Source organism: Astyanax mexicanus, chromosome 12 (assembly GCF_023375975.1).
Source record: "Astyanax mexicanus isolate ESR-SI-001 chromosome 12, AstMex3_surface, whole genome shotgun sequence".
NCBI classification, from domain to species: Eukaryota; Metazoa; Chordata; class Actinopteri; order Characiformes; family Acestrorhamphidae; genus Astyanax; species Astyanax mexicanus.
In genome coordinates, this window is record NC_064419.1 from 32,655,751 (window position 1) to 32,670,587 (window position 14,837).

At 39.0% G+C, this 14,837-nt stretch overlaps 1 protein-coding gene across 1 annotated transcript in view; it reads left to right on the plus strand.

The window, feature by feature from the left end:
- Positions 1–1,657: 1,657 nt before the first annotated feature.
- The window catches only part of gfra2a (GDNF family receptor alpha 2a), a 158,735-nt gene continuing 145,555 nt past the window's right edge, over positions 1,658–14,837 (plus strand). Inside the window, exons 1-2 of the mRNA XM_022670471.2 lie at positions 1,658–2,370; positions 12,768–13,073. Of these exons, the coding sequence (XP_022526192.2) occupies positions 2,334–2,370; positions 12,768–13,073 (343 nt within the window). The 5' untranslated portion in view covers positions 1,658–2,333. The remainder of the gene's footprint in view (positions 2,371–12,767; positions 13,074–14,837) is intronic.

Below are 14,837 nucleotides of genomic sequence, written 5' to 3' on the forward strand. Positions count from 1 at the left end.
CACTCCATACTTAGGGAAGAACAGTGCTACACTGCATAATTAGGGAAGAACAGTGCTACACTGCATGATTAGGGAAGAACAGTGCTACACTGCATAATTAGGGAAGAACAGTGCTACACTGCATGATTAGGGAAGAACAGTGCTACACTGCATGATTAGGGAAGAACAGTGCTACACTTCATAATTAGGGAAGAACAGTGTTACACTTCATAATTAGGGAAGAACAGTGCTACACTGCATGATTAGGGAAGAACAGTGCTACACTTCATAATTAGGGAAGAACAGTGCTACACTGCATAATTAGGGAAGAACAGTGTTACACTGCATAATTATGGAAGAACAGTGCTACACTTCATAATTAGGGAAGGACAGTGTTACATTGCATGTGGTGTTTCACTGCATAACTAGTGAAGAACAGTGTTACACTGCATAAAGAATATGATGTTACACTTCATAGTTAGAGATCATTGTTACACTGCATGATTAGAGAACATTGTTACACTGCATAATTAGTGAATAAAAGTGTAACACTGCATATATAACATGGTGATACACTGCAATTTTAATATTGTGATACACTGCATAATTAGGAAAGAAAAGTATTACACTGCATAGATAATGTGGTGTTACACTGCATAATTAGACATACAAGTGGTACACTGCATAATTAGGAAAGAACAGTGTTACACTGCATAAATAGGGAAGAAAAGTGGTACACTGCTTAGATAAAATGGTGTTACACTGCATAATTAGGGAAGAACACTGTTACACTGCTTAGATAATGTGGTGTTCTGCTGCATAATTAGAAAAAAAACACTGTTACACTGCATAAACTAGGGTAGAACAGTATTACACTGCATAATTGGAGTAGAAAGATTTTACACTTCATAATTAAGGAAGAAAAGTATTACACTGCACAGATAATATGATGTTACACTGCATACTTATGAGAGAAAAGTGTTACACTGCATAGATAATATGATGTTACACTGCATAATATAGAGAGGAAAGTGTTACACTGCATAGATAGTATGATCTTACACTGCATAATATAGAGAGAAAAGTGTTATACTGCATAATATAGAGAGAAAAGTGTTACAATGCATAGATAATATGATGTTACACTGCATAATTAGGAGAGAAAAGTGTTACACTGCATAGATAATATGATGTTACACTGCATAATTAGGAGAGAAAAGTGTTACACTGCATAGATAATACAATGTTACACGGCATAATTATGAGAGAAAAGTGTTACACTGCAAAGATAGTATGATGTTACACTGCATAATTAAGAGAGAAAAGTGTTACACTGCACAGATAATATGATGTTACACTGCATAATTATGGAAAAACTGTGTTTTTCATTGTTTTACAGGAATCATTTCGTTTCGTGAGGAGATCTGCGTTACACTGGAACGACCGGCTTAGAGAGGTTTTATATTTATTTGAATACACTGCTAAACATACAGTGGCACACACACACACACACACACACACATTCTCGACTGTTCTTTTATTCTGAGGTCACAAACACGCACACACTGCATCCTGTACACCACCCTCCCACCCCTGAGTGCCCTCCAACACCCCCCCACCCCTTTACCCCTTCTCTGTTCGTCTATCCGCGTGACTCAGCTGCAGCGTCTCTCGTGCGCTCACAAACTATATTGTTTTCTTCATCTCTCTCTCTCTCTCTCTCTCTCTCTCTCTCTCTCTCTCTCTCACATACACACACACACACACACACACACACAAACAGTGCGTGCGCGCTTCACGGACATTTTTCAGCCCTCTCTCTCCAGCGTGCGCGCTCACGAGCTTTTCTCGGCGCTCGCTGAAGTTTGCGCTCGCGCTCCGTCCGTCCCTCTCACGGCTCTCGGGGCTCCTGCGAGGCGCGCGCTGGAATGAGCCCACCTCCTCCTCCTCTTCTTCCTCCTCGCGCGCTCTCCATCCCGCTCTTCCTCCTCGTCCTCTTGTAGCGCGAGCGGCTCCGCAGCAGCGCTGGTGATGCGCCTGGATCGGCGCGCGCAGCAGCAGCAGCAGTACCACCACAGAGGACCTCCGAGCAGCCACCCTCCCGCGCGCGGCGCTTTTCCCGCGACTTTCCTGCTGTTTTTGCTGCTCTGAGGGCGGAATTGGGGAACTGGGAAGTTTTTTTCCGTACCTTTGGATTTACCTGGCATGGAGCGCGCGGCGAGGATGCAGCAGGGCGCTCGCGCGTTTGGGCATCTTTAGTAAGAAAGGAGGGCATTAAAAGAAGCTCGTGAGAGAAGGAGGAATAATAAACAGCAGCAGTAGCAGCAGCAGCGCGCCAGAGAAGAAAAAGCATCATGCACGTGCATATATACGGCTTCCTGCTGCTTTTGGGTAAGTTTTGCGCGTGCACGCGCCTGCACGCCTATATTCCCCCCTGGGGACGCACATGCATCCAACAAGTTCTGAAGCAGCAGCTCGCGAGCGGCTTTAATGGCTCATTATGGTGCGTTTGCATTCAGTGTGCAATGATGCTGATAGAAGCACCAGAAGTGGATGGAGGTCTGTGCCAACGTGTTCGCATGTGGCATATGGTGGCATATATACGTTATATAGTGCAAATATGTGTATTAGCACACTTGTGGTGCATTATTGGCTTTCAGTTGGTATTTAAAACATCAGGCTGGCATGAAAGGGCATTTTCTTTTGGCTCGCAGTTGCGATGCATTGGCATTGCTGGTGTATTAGATTGACCGAAGTGTCCCTTGCAGTTCAGTATTATGCACTCAGTTTGCAGTTGGCATCAGAGTGGCACAAAAGTGCATCATCATATTCCTTTGGATCAAATTTGCTGTGCGTGCATTGGCATACTAGGCACTGTATTGAGTGGTATTGCAGATTGCCAATGACCAATATGTCCCTTGAAGTTCACTATTTTGCTCTCTTTTGTTCCCATTTGGCATCAGGGTGGCATGGAACCGCATCATCTTTATTTGGCTCATATTTGCCATGCATGCATTGACATAAAAAAGGCAATGGCACCATCATTGGCATTGCCGATGTGTTGCACTGACCGTAGAGCCTCTTTATTGCTGAGTTGACTACTCAGACGTCTGTAGTTGGCATTAGGCATTTATATTACAAATTTGTGTGTTAGCATACTGGCACTGGCAGTGTGGGCACCACTGGTCAACAGTATGATCTCATTAGTCATCAAATGAGACACCTTTGCCATTGTGCCCTGTTGGATTATAGGCTTCCAGCTGGCATTTGGCATCAGGATGACATGAAAGTGCATTGTCTTCTGTTGCTTCACATTTGTTATGCATGCACTGGCATAAAGGGACTGGATTGAGTGGCACTGGCACTGGCATTGCTGGTGTGTTGCACTGACTCTAGTCTCCCTTGCACTGACCAACAATCTGGTCACATTGGGAATCAGATGAGGCATCTTTGCCATTGTGCACTCTTTGCATTACTGGCTCTCGATTGGCAGCATTTGGCCTCACAGTGGCACGAAAGTGCATCATTTCCTTTGGCATAAGAGTCACTGTATTCAGTGGCACCAACATTGGCATTGTCAGTGTGTCGTTTTGACTGGAGTGTCGATTGAAGTTCTGTATTATACTCTCAGGGTGGCATGAAAGTGCATCATCTTTGTTTGGCTCACAGTTACCATTCAACCACTGGCATACACAGGTAGTATTAATTGGCACCAATATTGGCATTGTCAGTAGTGTCTCTTGCAGTCCAGTATTGTACTCTCAGTTGGCATTTGGCATGAAGAAAAAAAAAGTGCATCATCTTTTGGCATATACATGCATTGGCTTCCAGGGAACTGTACTGACTGGCATGACTGGCACCGTAATTGGCATTGCCAGTGTGTTGCATGGATCCTAGTGCCCCTATGAGCACTGTGTTATGCATCAATGTGGCACAAAAGTGCAGCATCGTCTTGTGCTTCACATTTGCCATGCAGGCAGTGGCATACAAGGAACATGGGATACTATTGAGTGGCACCATCATTGGCATTGCCAGTGTGTATTGCAAGTGTCCCTTGCAGTCCAGTAGTATTATTATTATGGTATGGAGAGCCTTTTTTTTTGTCAATGGCTGTTGGCATTGTACAAATGTACATATTTAACAAACTCTCATCGTGCATCAAATGTGACAGAAAAATGATTAAAATTTAAAAAAAAAAATTGATGCACCTTTGCCATGCAATGGCTCTGGCATTGCATTTGTAAGCAAGATGATACAAAAATGCTTTAGTTTTTCGTTTACATTTGCCATGCATTGGCACACAACGGCATCATTTACTGGCACGTCCGTTGGAATTGCCAGTGCACATATTTAACGATCAGCTTTGCCTGTGTGTAGTTATATTGCAGCGTCTGTACCCAGACCATTGCGCTCCAATGTGGTGCAATTTGGCATGGTCATAAAAATGGCTCTGTGTAGTCTGTGCTGGCACACATTGGCACTGTGCAAAGGAATAATGTGATGGCATTTGGCATCCGGTACCCAAGCGTACCTGCTGTACCTCGGGGCACATTGGCTGTTTTAGCATTAGGGAAGCCAGTACACTGAAATACTGTATTAGAAATATTACCATGCACTGGAAAAAAAAGTTCAGCAGATAAAACCTCATGTCTTCTGAATAAAAGAAAGAAAAAAGTTGGATAAAAGAAGCACAAAAAGCGTCAGAAACAGAAGCTCTGCACTGAAGCGAAGCTCACAGACCGGTCTGCTGATGTGCGGGAGGAAGAGTGTGTGTTAGACGGGCTCGTCTTTGTGCTCGTCTGAAGGTGAGAGTGATGAAGGTCACCCTGTGGATGGAAAGAGAGAGAGAGAAAGAGAGAGAGAGAGATAGAGTGATGCTGCTGCAGTGCTGCTGGTACAGTACAGGAGAAGGAGAATGTGAAGCGTGGACAGTCTGAGATGAGATGTCTGTCTCATCACGCTCACACACTTGAGTTTCTGCAGTTCAGTATTAGCGGGAGTTAAGGACCTTACTTGCTGGGGGTCTGCCGGGGTCTTGATTGGCACTGTATATAATATTTAATATTGCAGTATATTGCAATCTGTCATTAGATTCCACTGTTTTGCTTGTTCTAATTTTTAGCACTAAGAGAATTTTGCACTATGAGAGTTCCGCAAAAAAATACTTTAAACTAAATAAATTACAGTATAAGTAAACAAACTCATTCCAAATTATTTCTTGTGTTTTTATGATGAATGAATATGGAGGATAGGCCTGTTACAATAAGTATTTTTAGTGGGAGATATATCATGCCAGAAATTATTGTGATAAACGATATTATTGTCTTTTAAAAAAGCATTAAATTATTATATTATATTAAATTATATACAGCTCTGTAAAAAATAAGAGACCACTTCAGTTTCTGAATCCGTTTCTCTGATTTTGCTGTTTATAGGTTTTCATAGGTATTCCAAATATAAATATTGTCATTTACAGCATTTATTTGCAGAAAATGAGAAATACCTGAATAACAAAAAAAAAAGATGCAGAGCTTTCAGACCTCAAATAATAATTTTAAAGACACGTTCATATTCATAAAGTTTTAAGAGTTCAGAAATTAACCCTGGTGTTTTTTAATCACAGTTTGCATGCATCTTGGCATGTTCTCCTTCACCAGTCTTACACACTGCTTTTGGATAACTTTATGCCTTAACACCTGGTGCAAAAATTTTAAGCAGTTCAGTTTGGTTTGACGGCTTGTGATCATCCATCTTTCTCTTGATTATATTCCAGAGGTTTTCAATTTGATAAAATCAAAGGAACTCATCGTTTTTAAGTGGTCTTTTATTTTTTCCAGAGCTGTATGTGGACAAATCTAAGAGAGTTTCCTCTTTTTATATGTTATATATTGTGTTACATATGTATTATAGATTATTTTATATATATACTGGCTGGTAATGAACATGGTGTGAACATATCTGTGATTTATATCCTGAGTCACACCCCTTCACGTCCATTGTTTTTTAATAATATTTGTTTATTATTGTATATTAATACTGAATTAAAAATATAAAAACGTATACACTTGCTATACAATTTCGATTCTCCAGTAAAACCACCTTTGCTTTGGTGATGGAGTTACACCCTGGTTGCATTCTCTTGTGTTTTCATGATGAATAAATGTGAGAGCTAGGCCTGACTCGATACAATATTTAAGACCATAACATTCTACTGACATATCGATAATCACGTAATTGGAATAACAAAGCTATAATACAGGGGTCCTCAAACTACGGCCCGCGGGCCGCATACGGCCCCCTGCGCTCATTTGACCGGCCCCTTTAGCTCCAACAGCAGTACCTGCTCCCTGGCCCCTCACGCAAGCAGCATTAGCTATACGGGGGGAAAAAACAGTAAAAAAAATGACAATTGGCCATCGAGTGTCTCCGTAGACAGATGAAAAAAAACAGAAGGCTATTTCCCACGGTAATCAGACAACATACTACCACTCGCTCTGTGCTGTTCGCATGAGCTCTGAGACTCACATCTGACGGAATGTCGAGGAAAAGAAAATCGACTCTGAGTGCAGGGTATTTAATCAACAGTGGACCTCTGACTACCTTTTTGTGCAATGTAAAGAAAAGGCTGTTTGTCTCATATGCCAGGAGTCAGTCGCCGTGTTTAAGGAATACAACCTGCGCCGCCATTATGAATCGCGCCATAAAGACAAGTTCGGCTGTCTGACGGGGCAGGTGAGGACAGACAAAATAGCAAAACTGAAACATGTGTTGGAGACTCAGCAAAATTCTTTTATAAAGCAAAAACACCTAAATATATCATCAGTTCGAGCTAGCGTTCAAGTGGCCAAGCTAATAGCTAGCAGTGGAAAGCCGTTCACCGACGGAGAGTTTGTAAAACAGTGCCTGGTGGCGGTTGTCAAGGAGATGTGCCCAGAAAAGGCGGACCTGTTCAGCGCGGTGAGTCTATCCGCACCCACAGTTACACGGAGAGTAGAAGAAATGGGCGACAATTTGCACCTTCAACTGCAAACTCAGACAAAAAGACTTTGCTCCTTTTCACTGGCTCTTGACAAAAGCAACGTATGCGTGACACGGCGCAACTGTTGATTTTCATCCGCGGAACTAATGATAAGTTCGAAGTCACAGAGGAGCTTGCTGGACTACAAAGCATCAAGGGAACGACAACAGGAGAGGACATCTACAGGAAAGTTCACCAAACGGTGGCGGATTTAGATCTGGACTGGGCTAAATTAGTGAGTGTTACCACGGATGGTGCGCTTTGAAGTAAAACTGGGTCTCCTCCTTAAACATGTGAAGGAGAAAAATTTCTGCCATTTTCCCACTACACAGAGTAACAAACATGGAACCTGACATTGACAGTCTTGTCAGCCAGAAGCAGGCTCACAGTTCACATTAACTTATGGAAAAGCACTGTATGAGGTAGGATAATGGAAATTATTACTTAATAAATCATTAAAATGTCTGCATTGTGAATTACACATATAGCATATATTATGCAACCAGTATCACATGATAAATAGTTTTTAATGTTTATTTTTAGTCCGGCCCCCCAGAAGACTGAAGAACAGTGAGCTGGCCCTTTAGTTTAAAAGTTTGAGGACCCCTGCTATAATACCTCTTTTAAGTACAGCAAACGTGTAATTAATCATATATTGGGAAATATATACTATTTTTCTTCACCTACTGGAGTCCACACTGTGTGTATGGAGTCACAGTTATTGAAACATGACCGGCTAAAATACCCTGCTTACTTTTATATAAATGAGCAAACATATAAATAAACACAATAATAGACGTTAGATATCACTATTATCAAATATTGTTGAGGTCAGGTACATGTATTGTACAATAAGTGGTACAGATAAGATAATGTGGTACCACGTTAAAATAAGACCTGGGCCTGTTACGATAATTACGTTCGGTACCACTTTATAATAAGACTACCTTTATAAAGGGTTTATAAATGGTTTACAATTAGTTTATTAATGGTTAATAACTAGGTTTGTAAATGCCTTAAAATCATTAATAATCAGTTATAACACATAAGTGGAATACATACTACATATGTGTTATAACTGATTATTTTAAGGCATTTACAACCTAATTATTAAACATTAATAATCTAATTGTAAGCCATTTATATACCCTTTATAAAGGTAGTCTTATTATAAAGTGGTACCGAACGTAATTATCGTAACAGGCCCAGTGGTTTACTAGGGATATAATTCATGTAATTCCATATGTTTATAAGCCATCTTAAATATCTTTTTTAAATCACTAAAGAACATTGAATGAAAAGGTGTATCCAAACTTTTGATTGGCACTATATATGATTATTATATACGTATTGCAGTATTCTGTACTTTGCCATAAGATCCCACTGTTCTGCTTGTTCTAATTTTGTTTTATACTAAAAGTCTCCCAAAACTGTTACTTAAACCATCTCAGTATATTGCCTTGCTTACAGTATTGCAATATATTGTGATATATGTATCTATATACTATGCAATTCTAGCTCGTGTACTATATAAGACCTGCAGCTTCTTGTCCTTGTTTGAAGCACTAAGCCTTCTATCTATTTATCCAGTAATTAAACCACCTGTAATGTACTTATGACAACATATATTATATTTTCTGTAATTCTAGCCTTCGCTTGTGTTATTTTTACTATATTATTATTAATTAGTCTCACAACTCCTGCTTTAAAGTGCTAAAGCCAATCCTAACATTGCTTTTAGATATTATTGTATCTATTCCTGTAATATATATCTATCCACTTAATAATAGTAAAATCCTCATGCCATCATCTATATCTGTATTTATATTCTGTAATTCTAACCCTTGTACTCTGCTTATATTATATATATATATAAATATATATAAGACTTGCAGCTCCTTGTCCTTGTCTGAAGCACTAAGCAAATGCCAGCATTGTTTAATTTCTATCCATTTAGGTCCATTATCTATCCACCTGTAATATACTTATGCCATCATCTATATGTCTATCTATATATTCTGTAATTCTAGCCCTTGTAATATACTTACGTACTATTTATAAGACTTGCTTATCCTTGTCCTTGTTAGAAGAGACTAAGCATATCTAGCACTGTTTCATTCTTATCTATTTAAACCCATTATCTATCCACCTGTAACATATCTTTATGCCATCATTTACATCTACAGCTCTGGAAAAAATATATAAGAACATTTAAAAATAATGAGTTGCTTTGATTTCACCAAATTGAAAACCTCTGGAATATAATCATGAGGAAGATGCTAACCCCGGATGATCACAAGCCATCAAACCAAGCTGAACCGCTTGAATTTTTGCACCAGGAGTAAAGGCATATAGTTATCCAAAAGCAGTGTGTAAGACTGGTGGAGGAGAACATGCCAAGATGCATGAAAACTGTGATTAAAAAAAAACAGGGTTATTCCACCAAATATTGATTTATGAAGTCTTAAAACTTTATGAATATGAACTTGTCTTCTTTGCTTTATTATTTGAGGTCTGAAAGCTCTGTGTCTTTTTTTTCAGTCTCATTTTCTACAAATAAATGCTTTAAATGACCATATTTTTATTTGTTATTTGGGAGAAATGTTGTCTGTAGTTTATAGAATAAAATAACATTCATTAATGTTCATTTTACTCAAACATATATCTATAAATAGCAAAATCAGAGAAACTGATTCAGAAAATATATGTAATCCTAGCTATTATACTATACTTGTTGTGCTATACATAAGAGGTGCTGCTTCTCCTTGTCCTTGTTTGAAAAGACTATCATTTAGATCCATTTAGATCCATTATCTATACACCTGTAATACTGTATACTTATGTCATCGTCTATATCTGCATCTATATGTATCTATGTTCTGTAATTCTAGCCCTTGTAATATACTTGCACTATACAGTATAAGACGTGCTTTTGTCTGAAGCACTGAAAGCTAATGCCAGCTTTGCTTCATTTATATCCATTTAGATCCATTATTTATCTACCTGTAGCATACTTATGTCAACATATATTTTATTTTATGTAATTCTAGCTCTCGCCTGTGTCATTCTGTTATTTTTTCTATATTATACGACTCACAGCTCCTGCTTTAAAGCTCTAAATCCAGCATCCAATCCCAGCATGCATTGTTCTAGCTCAGACCTGTAGGTGTCACTAGTGCCTCATTCCCTCCCGTTACCTTTTTCCCTGCTTTACAAGCCAGAGATGAAATATTCAGCTCCTCCAAACGAGCCGTATTTATCACCCAAGACGTCCTCATGCAGCATCAGTGAATGGAACTAATAAAAACTCAGAGTAAGCAGACGGCCTGCGCAGATCTCCACTGCTCTCAGCACTCAGAAGTCCGTTCACCAGAGTGACAAAAAAGTCTGGAGCACTATCCAAACCACTTGTTCTGAGAGTGCTAATGATGAAGTGCGCGCTCTCTCGCCTTGTGTCACAAGTACACAAGCACACACACACGCACACACACACATATGCTCTCGTGCACACAAGTCTGCAGGGTGACTCAGGGTGGTGATTGTTCTGTGGTCCTGATGGATGTGACATTGGGGGCTTGTGGACACGCCGTTGTGTTGGCCGGACGCCGCTCGGGCCTGTCGTCAGCAATCTGTCTGAGTCATAAAAATGATTTCCACTTTAGCGGCCGCTCGCCGATCTGCACTCCGCTGCTGGCTCCGAGCCTTTTCAAACGGCACCCCGTCGCCCATCTGAGTCATTGGAGAGATATCAGCACTTTTTAATTGCTCAGAATGGCTTTCTCATGGCGCGACGCACTTCACTGTGAGCTGAAGAGGCTTTGTTCCTACGCGCCGCAGTGGAGGAACGCGCCAGCCAACAAGGAACATTGTGCCTCTGTGTTCTATATTGTGATAAATGATAACTCGATAAGTGATTGTGGATATTGATTTGCAAATGATGAATATGTGGTGTGATCTTCATTAGATCCACCCATGATTAAAGCAAAAGTAGCTTTAACTTAAAGTAGCACCTACTGAACTGAATGTATGAATGTATTGGGTTTGCCCACTTTTTAAATTGGCCAATTATTGACTATGGTTTCTGAGCAATGCATTGATGCATTGAACCCCCTGATGCATCTCAGAACAAGAGGGTAGGGGTTTCTAATAAAGTGGCCAGTGAGTGGAAGCGCAATTGAATAGGAGTTTCTAGATTAATTAAAAAATAAATATATAAGGGCTTCAGATGAAAGTGTCCAGTGAAAAATCTCAAGTTTTTTCAAGTGGTCAGTGAGTGTAAGCACAAGAGAGAAGGGGTTTCTAATAAAGTGGCCAGTTATTGGAAGAAGAAGAGAGGAGGGGTATCTAATAAAGTGGCCAGTTAGTGAAAAAAAAGGGAAGAGGGGTTTCTATTATTAAAGTTGCCAATTAATGAAGGAAGAAGGAAGGAGGGGTTTCTAATAAAGTGGCCAGTGAGTGAAAGCACAAGGTAGTGGGTTTTTTCATAAAGTTGCCGGCTTAGTTCCTAGCCGGAGTAGGAGTTCCTAATGAAGTGACCAGTTAGTGGAACAAGAAGGGGTTTCTAATAAAAAGGTCGTTCAGTGGAAACACAAGGGGTGGGTGTTTCTAATAAAGTGGCCAGTGAGGAAACACACAATGAAGGTAGTTTTAATACAATGGCCATATTACTTGTGCATCAAATCACTGGCCAGTTTATTAGAAATACCTACAACCTATCCCTTTTCACTGTCCCCTTTATAAGAAACACATACAATGTTTGTTTTCAAGCATTGGCCACTTCATGAGAAACACCTACAATCTCTGCATTCTCACTGGCCACTTTATTAGAAACACCTACGACCTATTCTTTTATACTGGTCACTTTATTAGAAACACCTACAACCTATGCATTATCACTGGCCACTTTATGAGAACCCCCTAAAATGTGTGTTTTCACTCATTGGCCACTTTATTAGAAACACCTACAACCTATCCTTTTGTCACTGGCCCCTTAATTAGAAACACCTACAATGTGTTTTCACTCACTGGCCACTTTATTAGAAACACCTACAACCTATCCCTAATTACTGGCCACTTTATCAGAAACACCTACAACCACTGCTTTCTTACTGGCCACTTTATTAGAAACCTCTACAATGTGTGTTTTCACTCACTGGCCACTTTATTAGAAACACCTTCAACGTACCCTTTTTTACTGGCAACTTTATTAGAACCCCCCTACAATGTGTGTGTTCACTCACTGGCCACTTTATTAGAAACACCAACTTCCTATCCCTTTGTCACTGGCCACTTTATTAGAAACACCTCCAACCTATCTTTTTCCACTGGCCACTTTATTAGAAACACCTACAACCTCTGTGTTCTCTCTGGCCACTTTATGAGAAACACCTACAACCTATTCTTTTTCACTGGCAACTTTATTAGAAACACCTACAACCTCTGCGTTCTCACCGGCCACTTTATTAGAAACACCTATAACCTCTGCGTTCTCACCGGCCACTTTATTAGAAACACCTACAACCTCTGCGTTCTCACCGGCCACTTTATTAGAAACACCTATAACCTCTGAGTTCTCACCGGCCACTTTATTAGAAACACCTATAATTTCTGCGTTCTCACCGGCCACTTGATTAGAAACACCTACAACCTCTGCGTTCTCTCTGGTCTGCAGCTGGAAGCAGGAAGTAAGTGTTTGTATTAAAGTGTGTGTATTAAAGTGGAAGCGTGAGGTAAATACTGTATTAACGGGGTCTTCTCCTCTCTCCTGTAGATGAGCTGGTGGTCAGCATGTGCAAATCCTCGGCTCTGTCCGCGTCGGGGTCTCAGGACTGGGTGGACTGTGTAAAGGCCAGTGAGGTCTGTAACCAGAACCCGCAGTGTAGCTCTCGGTACCGCATCATGAGGCAGTGTCTGGTGGGGAAAGACTGGAACACCATGCTGGCTAATAAGGAGTGCCAGGCCGCTCTGGAGGTTCTGCAGGTGAGCCCGCTGTACGACTGCCGCTGTAAGAGGGGCATGAAGAAGGAGCTGCAGTGCCTGCAGAGCTACTGGAGCATCAACATGGGCCTGAGTGAAGGTAGGACTCGGCAGGGCTGATGAGCTTCATTCACTGCTGGAGGGAACAGAGCATCAGTGCATGTGGAGTATTGCTGTAGTATTTCATCAAATGTACAAGTTTCTTTAAAATTCTCAATTTTCTTTAGCAAAAATTAGCTAATTCTTTCAAAAAGTAAAAATATTATAAACGTTTTTTAGTGGTAATTGCCTTGTCCTGTATACAGGCTACAGGTGTAGATAATACAAAACCCTTTTTTTGCAGTAAAAAAACATTATTTACATTCTGAAATGTAGAAATCTCCTAGAGGTCACTTGGAGTAGCTGCCAATTTTCTCTCCACTCTACTTAATAATTCTAGATCAGTAACAGGAAAATAGAAAATAGACGTAAAAAACAAGACAAACGTAACAAAACTAAAGGTTTGAAGGACATGAACTGTTTAATTTGTATTCAGGAATATATTGATTTTAAAATGCAGTTAAGGAAAGAGCCAATTTTATGATTTTATTCATTATATTTTGACAGATTAGCAGATTTACTCAAATATGTTTTTATATTTTTTATTACAGTTACAATTACATTTTTCTGTAATGTTTCTTATCAAACATAAACGCTTTTTATGTAATGCTTAAATAGAAACAATTTTATCATAAGACTTAGTGGTGTAACGTCAGGCAGAAAATTGACAAAAATTCTGGCTTGTTAAGGGGTTAAAATAATTCTACAAATATTGATCACTGATAAAACAGAGAATTTCATACTGGATATTAACATTTTTCAATTATATCTTTGATACTAATGTTATTAGAGCTTCATTCTGGATATTAAAATGTTTACATGTTTTTTTTTTAGAAGTTTGGTTGTTCAATTTTTTTTTTTTAGTATTTTACGTTTTAAAAGAATTAATCTAAAATCTTATTGTAGTGTTAAACCAATTATTTGAAGATATGCGGATGATTTCATAATAAATACCTTACATAATAAAACACTTATTGCATAAGTATAGTACTGTATTACAAAATTAGCTCTTATTGCTATTAGAACTTCATTATGGATATTAATATTATTAAAAATGTAATTGTAGATTCTAATATTATAATTTCAATTTCAATTTGTGAATGTTAACATTATTCAAAATTCACTTTCAATTCAGGTTTCTTCAAAGTTCTCAGAATTTGCAATTTCCTCAAAAAAAAAAAAATATATATATTTTTTTTTTAAATAAAAATATTAAAGCTTATTGTAGTGTAATGAATATTTAATAATGATGATGTGATAAATGTTGTTAGAACTTCACTCGGGATATTAATGTTATTAGACCTTCATTCTAGATAATTATGTTATTATTTGTCCATCACTCATCTATGTGTGACAACTCTGACATTTTGATTGACACATTAATAGTGTTTGACAGATGAGTAAAAAACTTTTTTTTTTTAAGAATAAGAAATTCAGTGTTTTCTTTATGATTTTTTTTTTTTAACAGTGACAGATCCACTTACCCAATGGCCGGTTGATATCTGTTTACTTCCCTTTAGGAACCTGTTTGTTTCCACCTGAGAGTTACAGGCTGTACAGGACTAGGATAGTAATTTTAGCTGAAGTAATGTAGCATTTGTTGTTTATTGTTTATCAAAAGACTTGCTGCCTTTTAGTGTGTGAATTTCAAGTCATGTGTGATTTACTGTGGCTTTCTGTGTCTCGATATTGTTTTATTTAACACCACTGTGCTGAAACTTCATTTCAAATAAAAAACCCTGGAATTTGAGAACAATAAAATAAA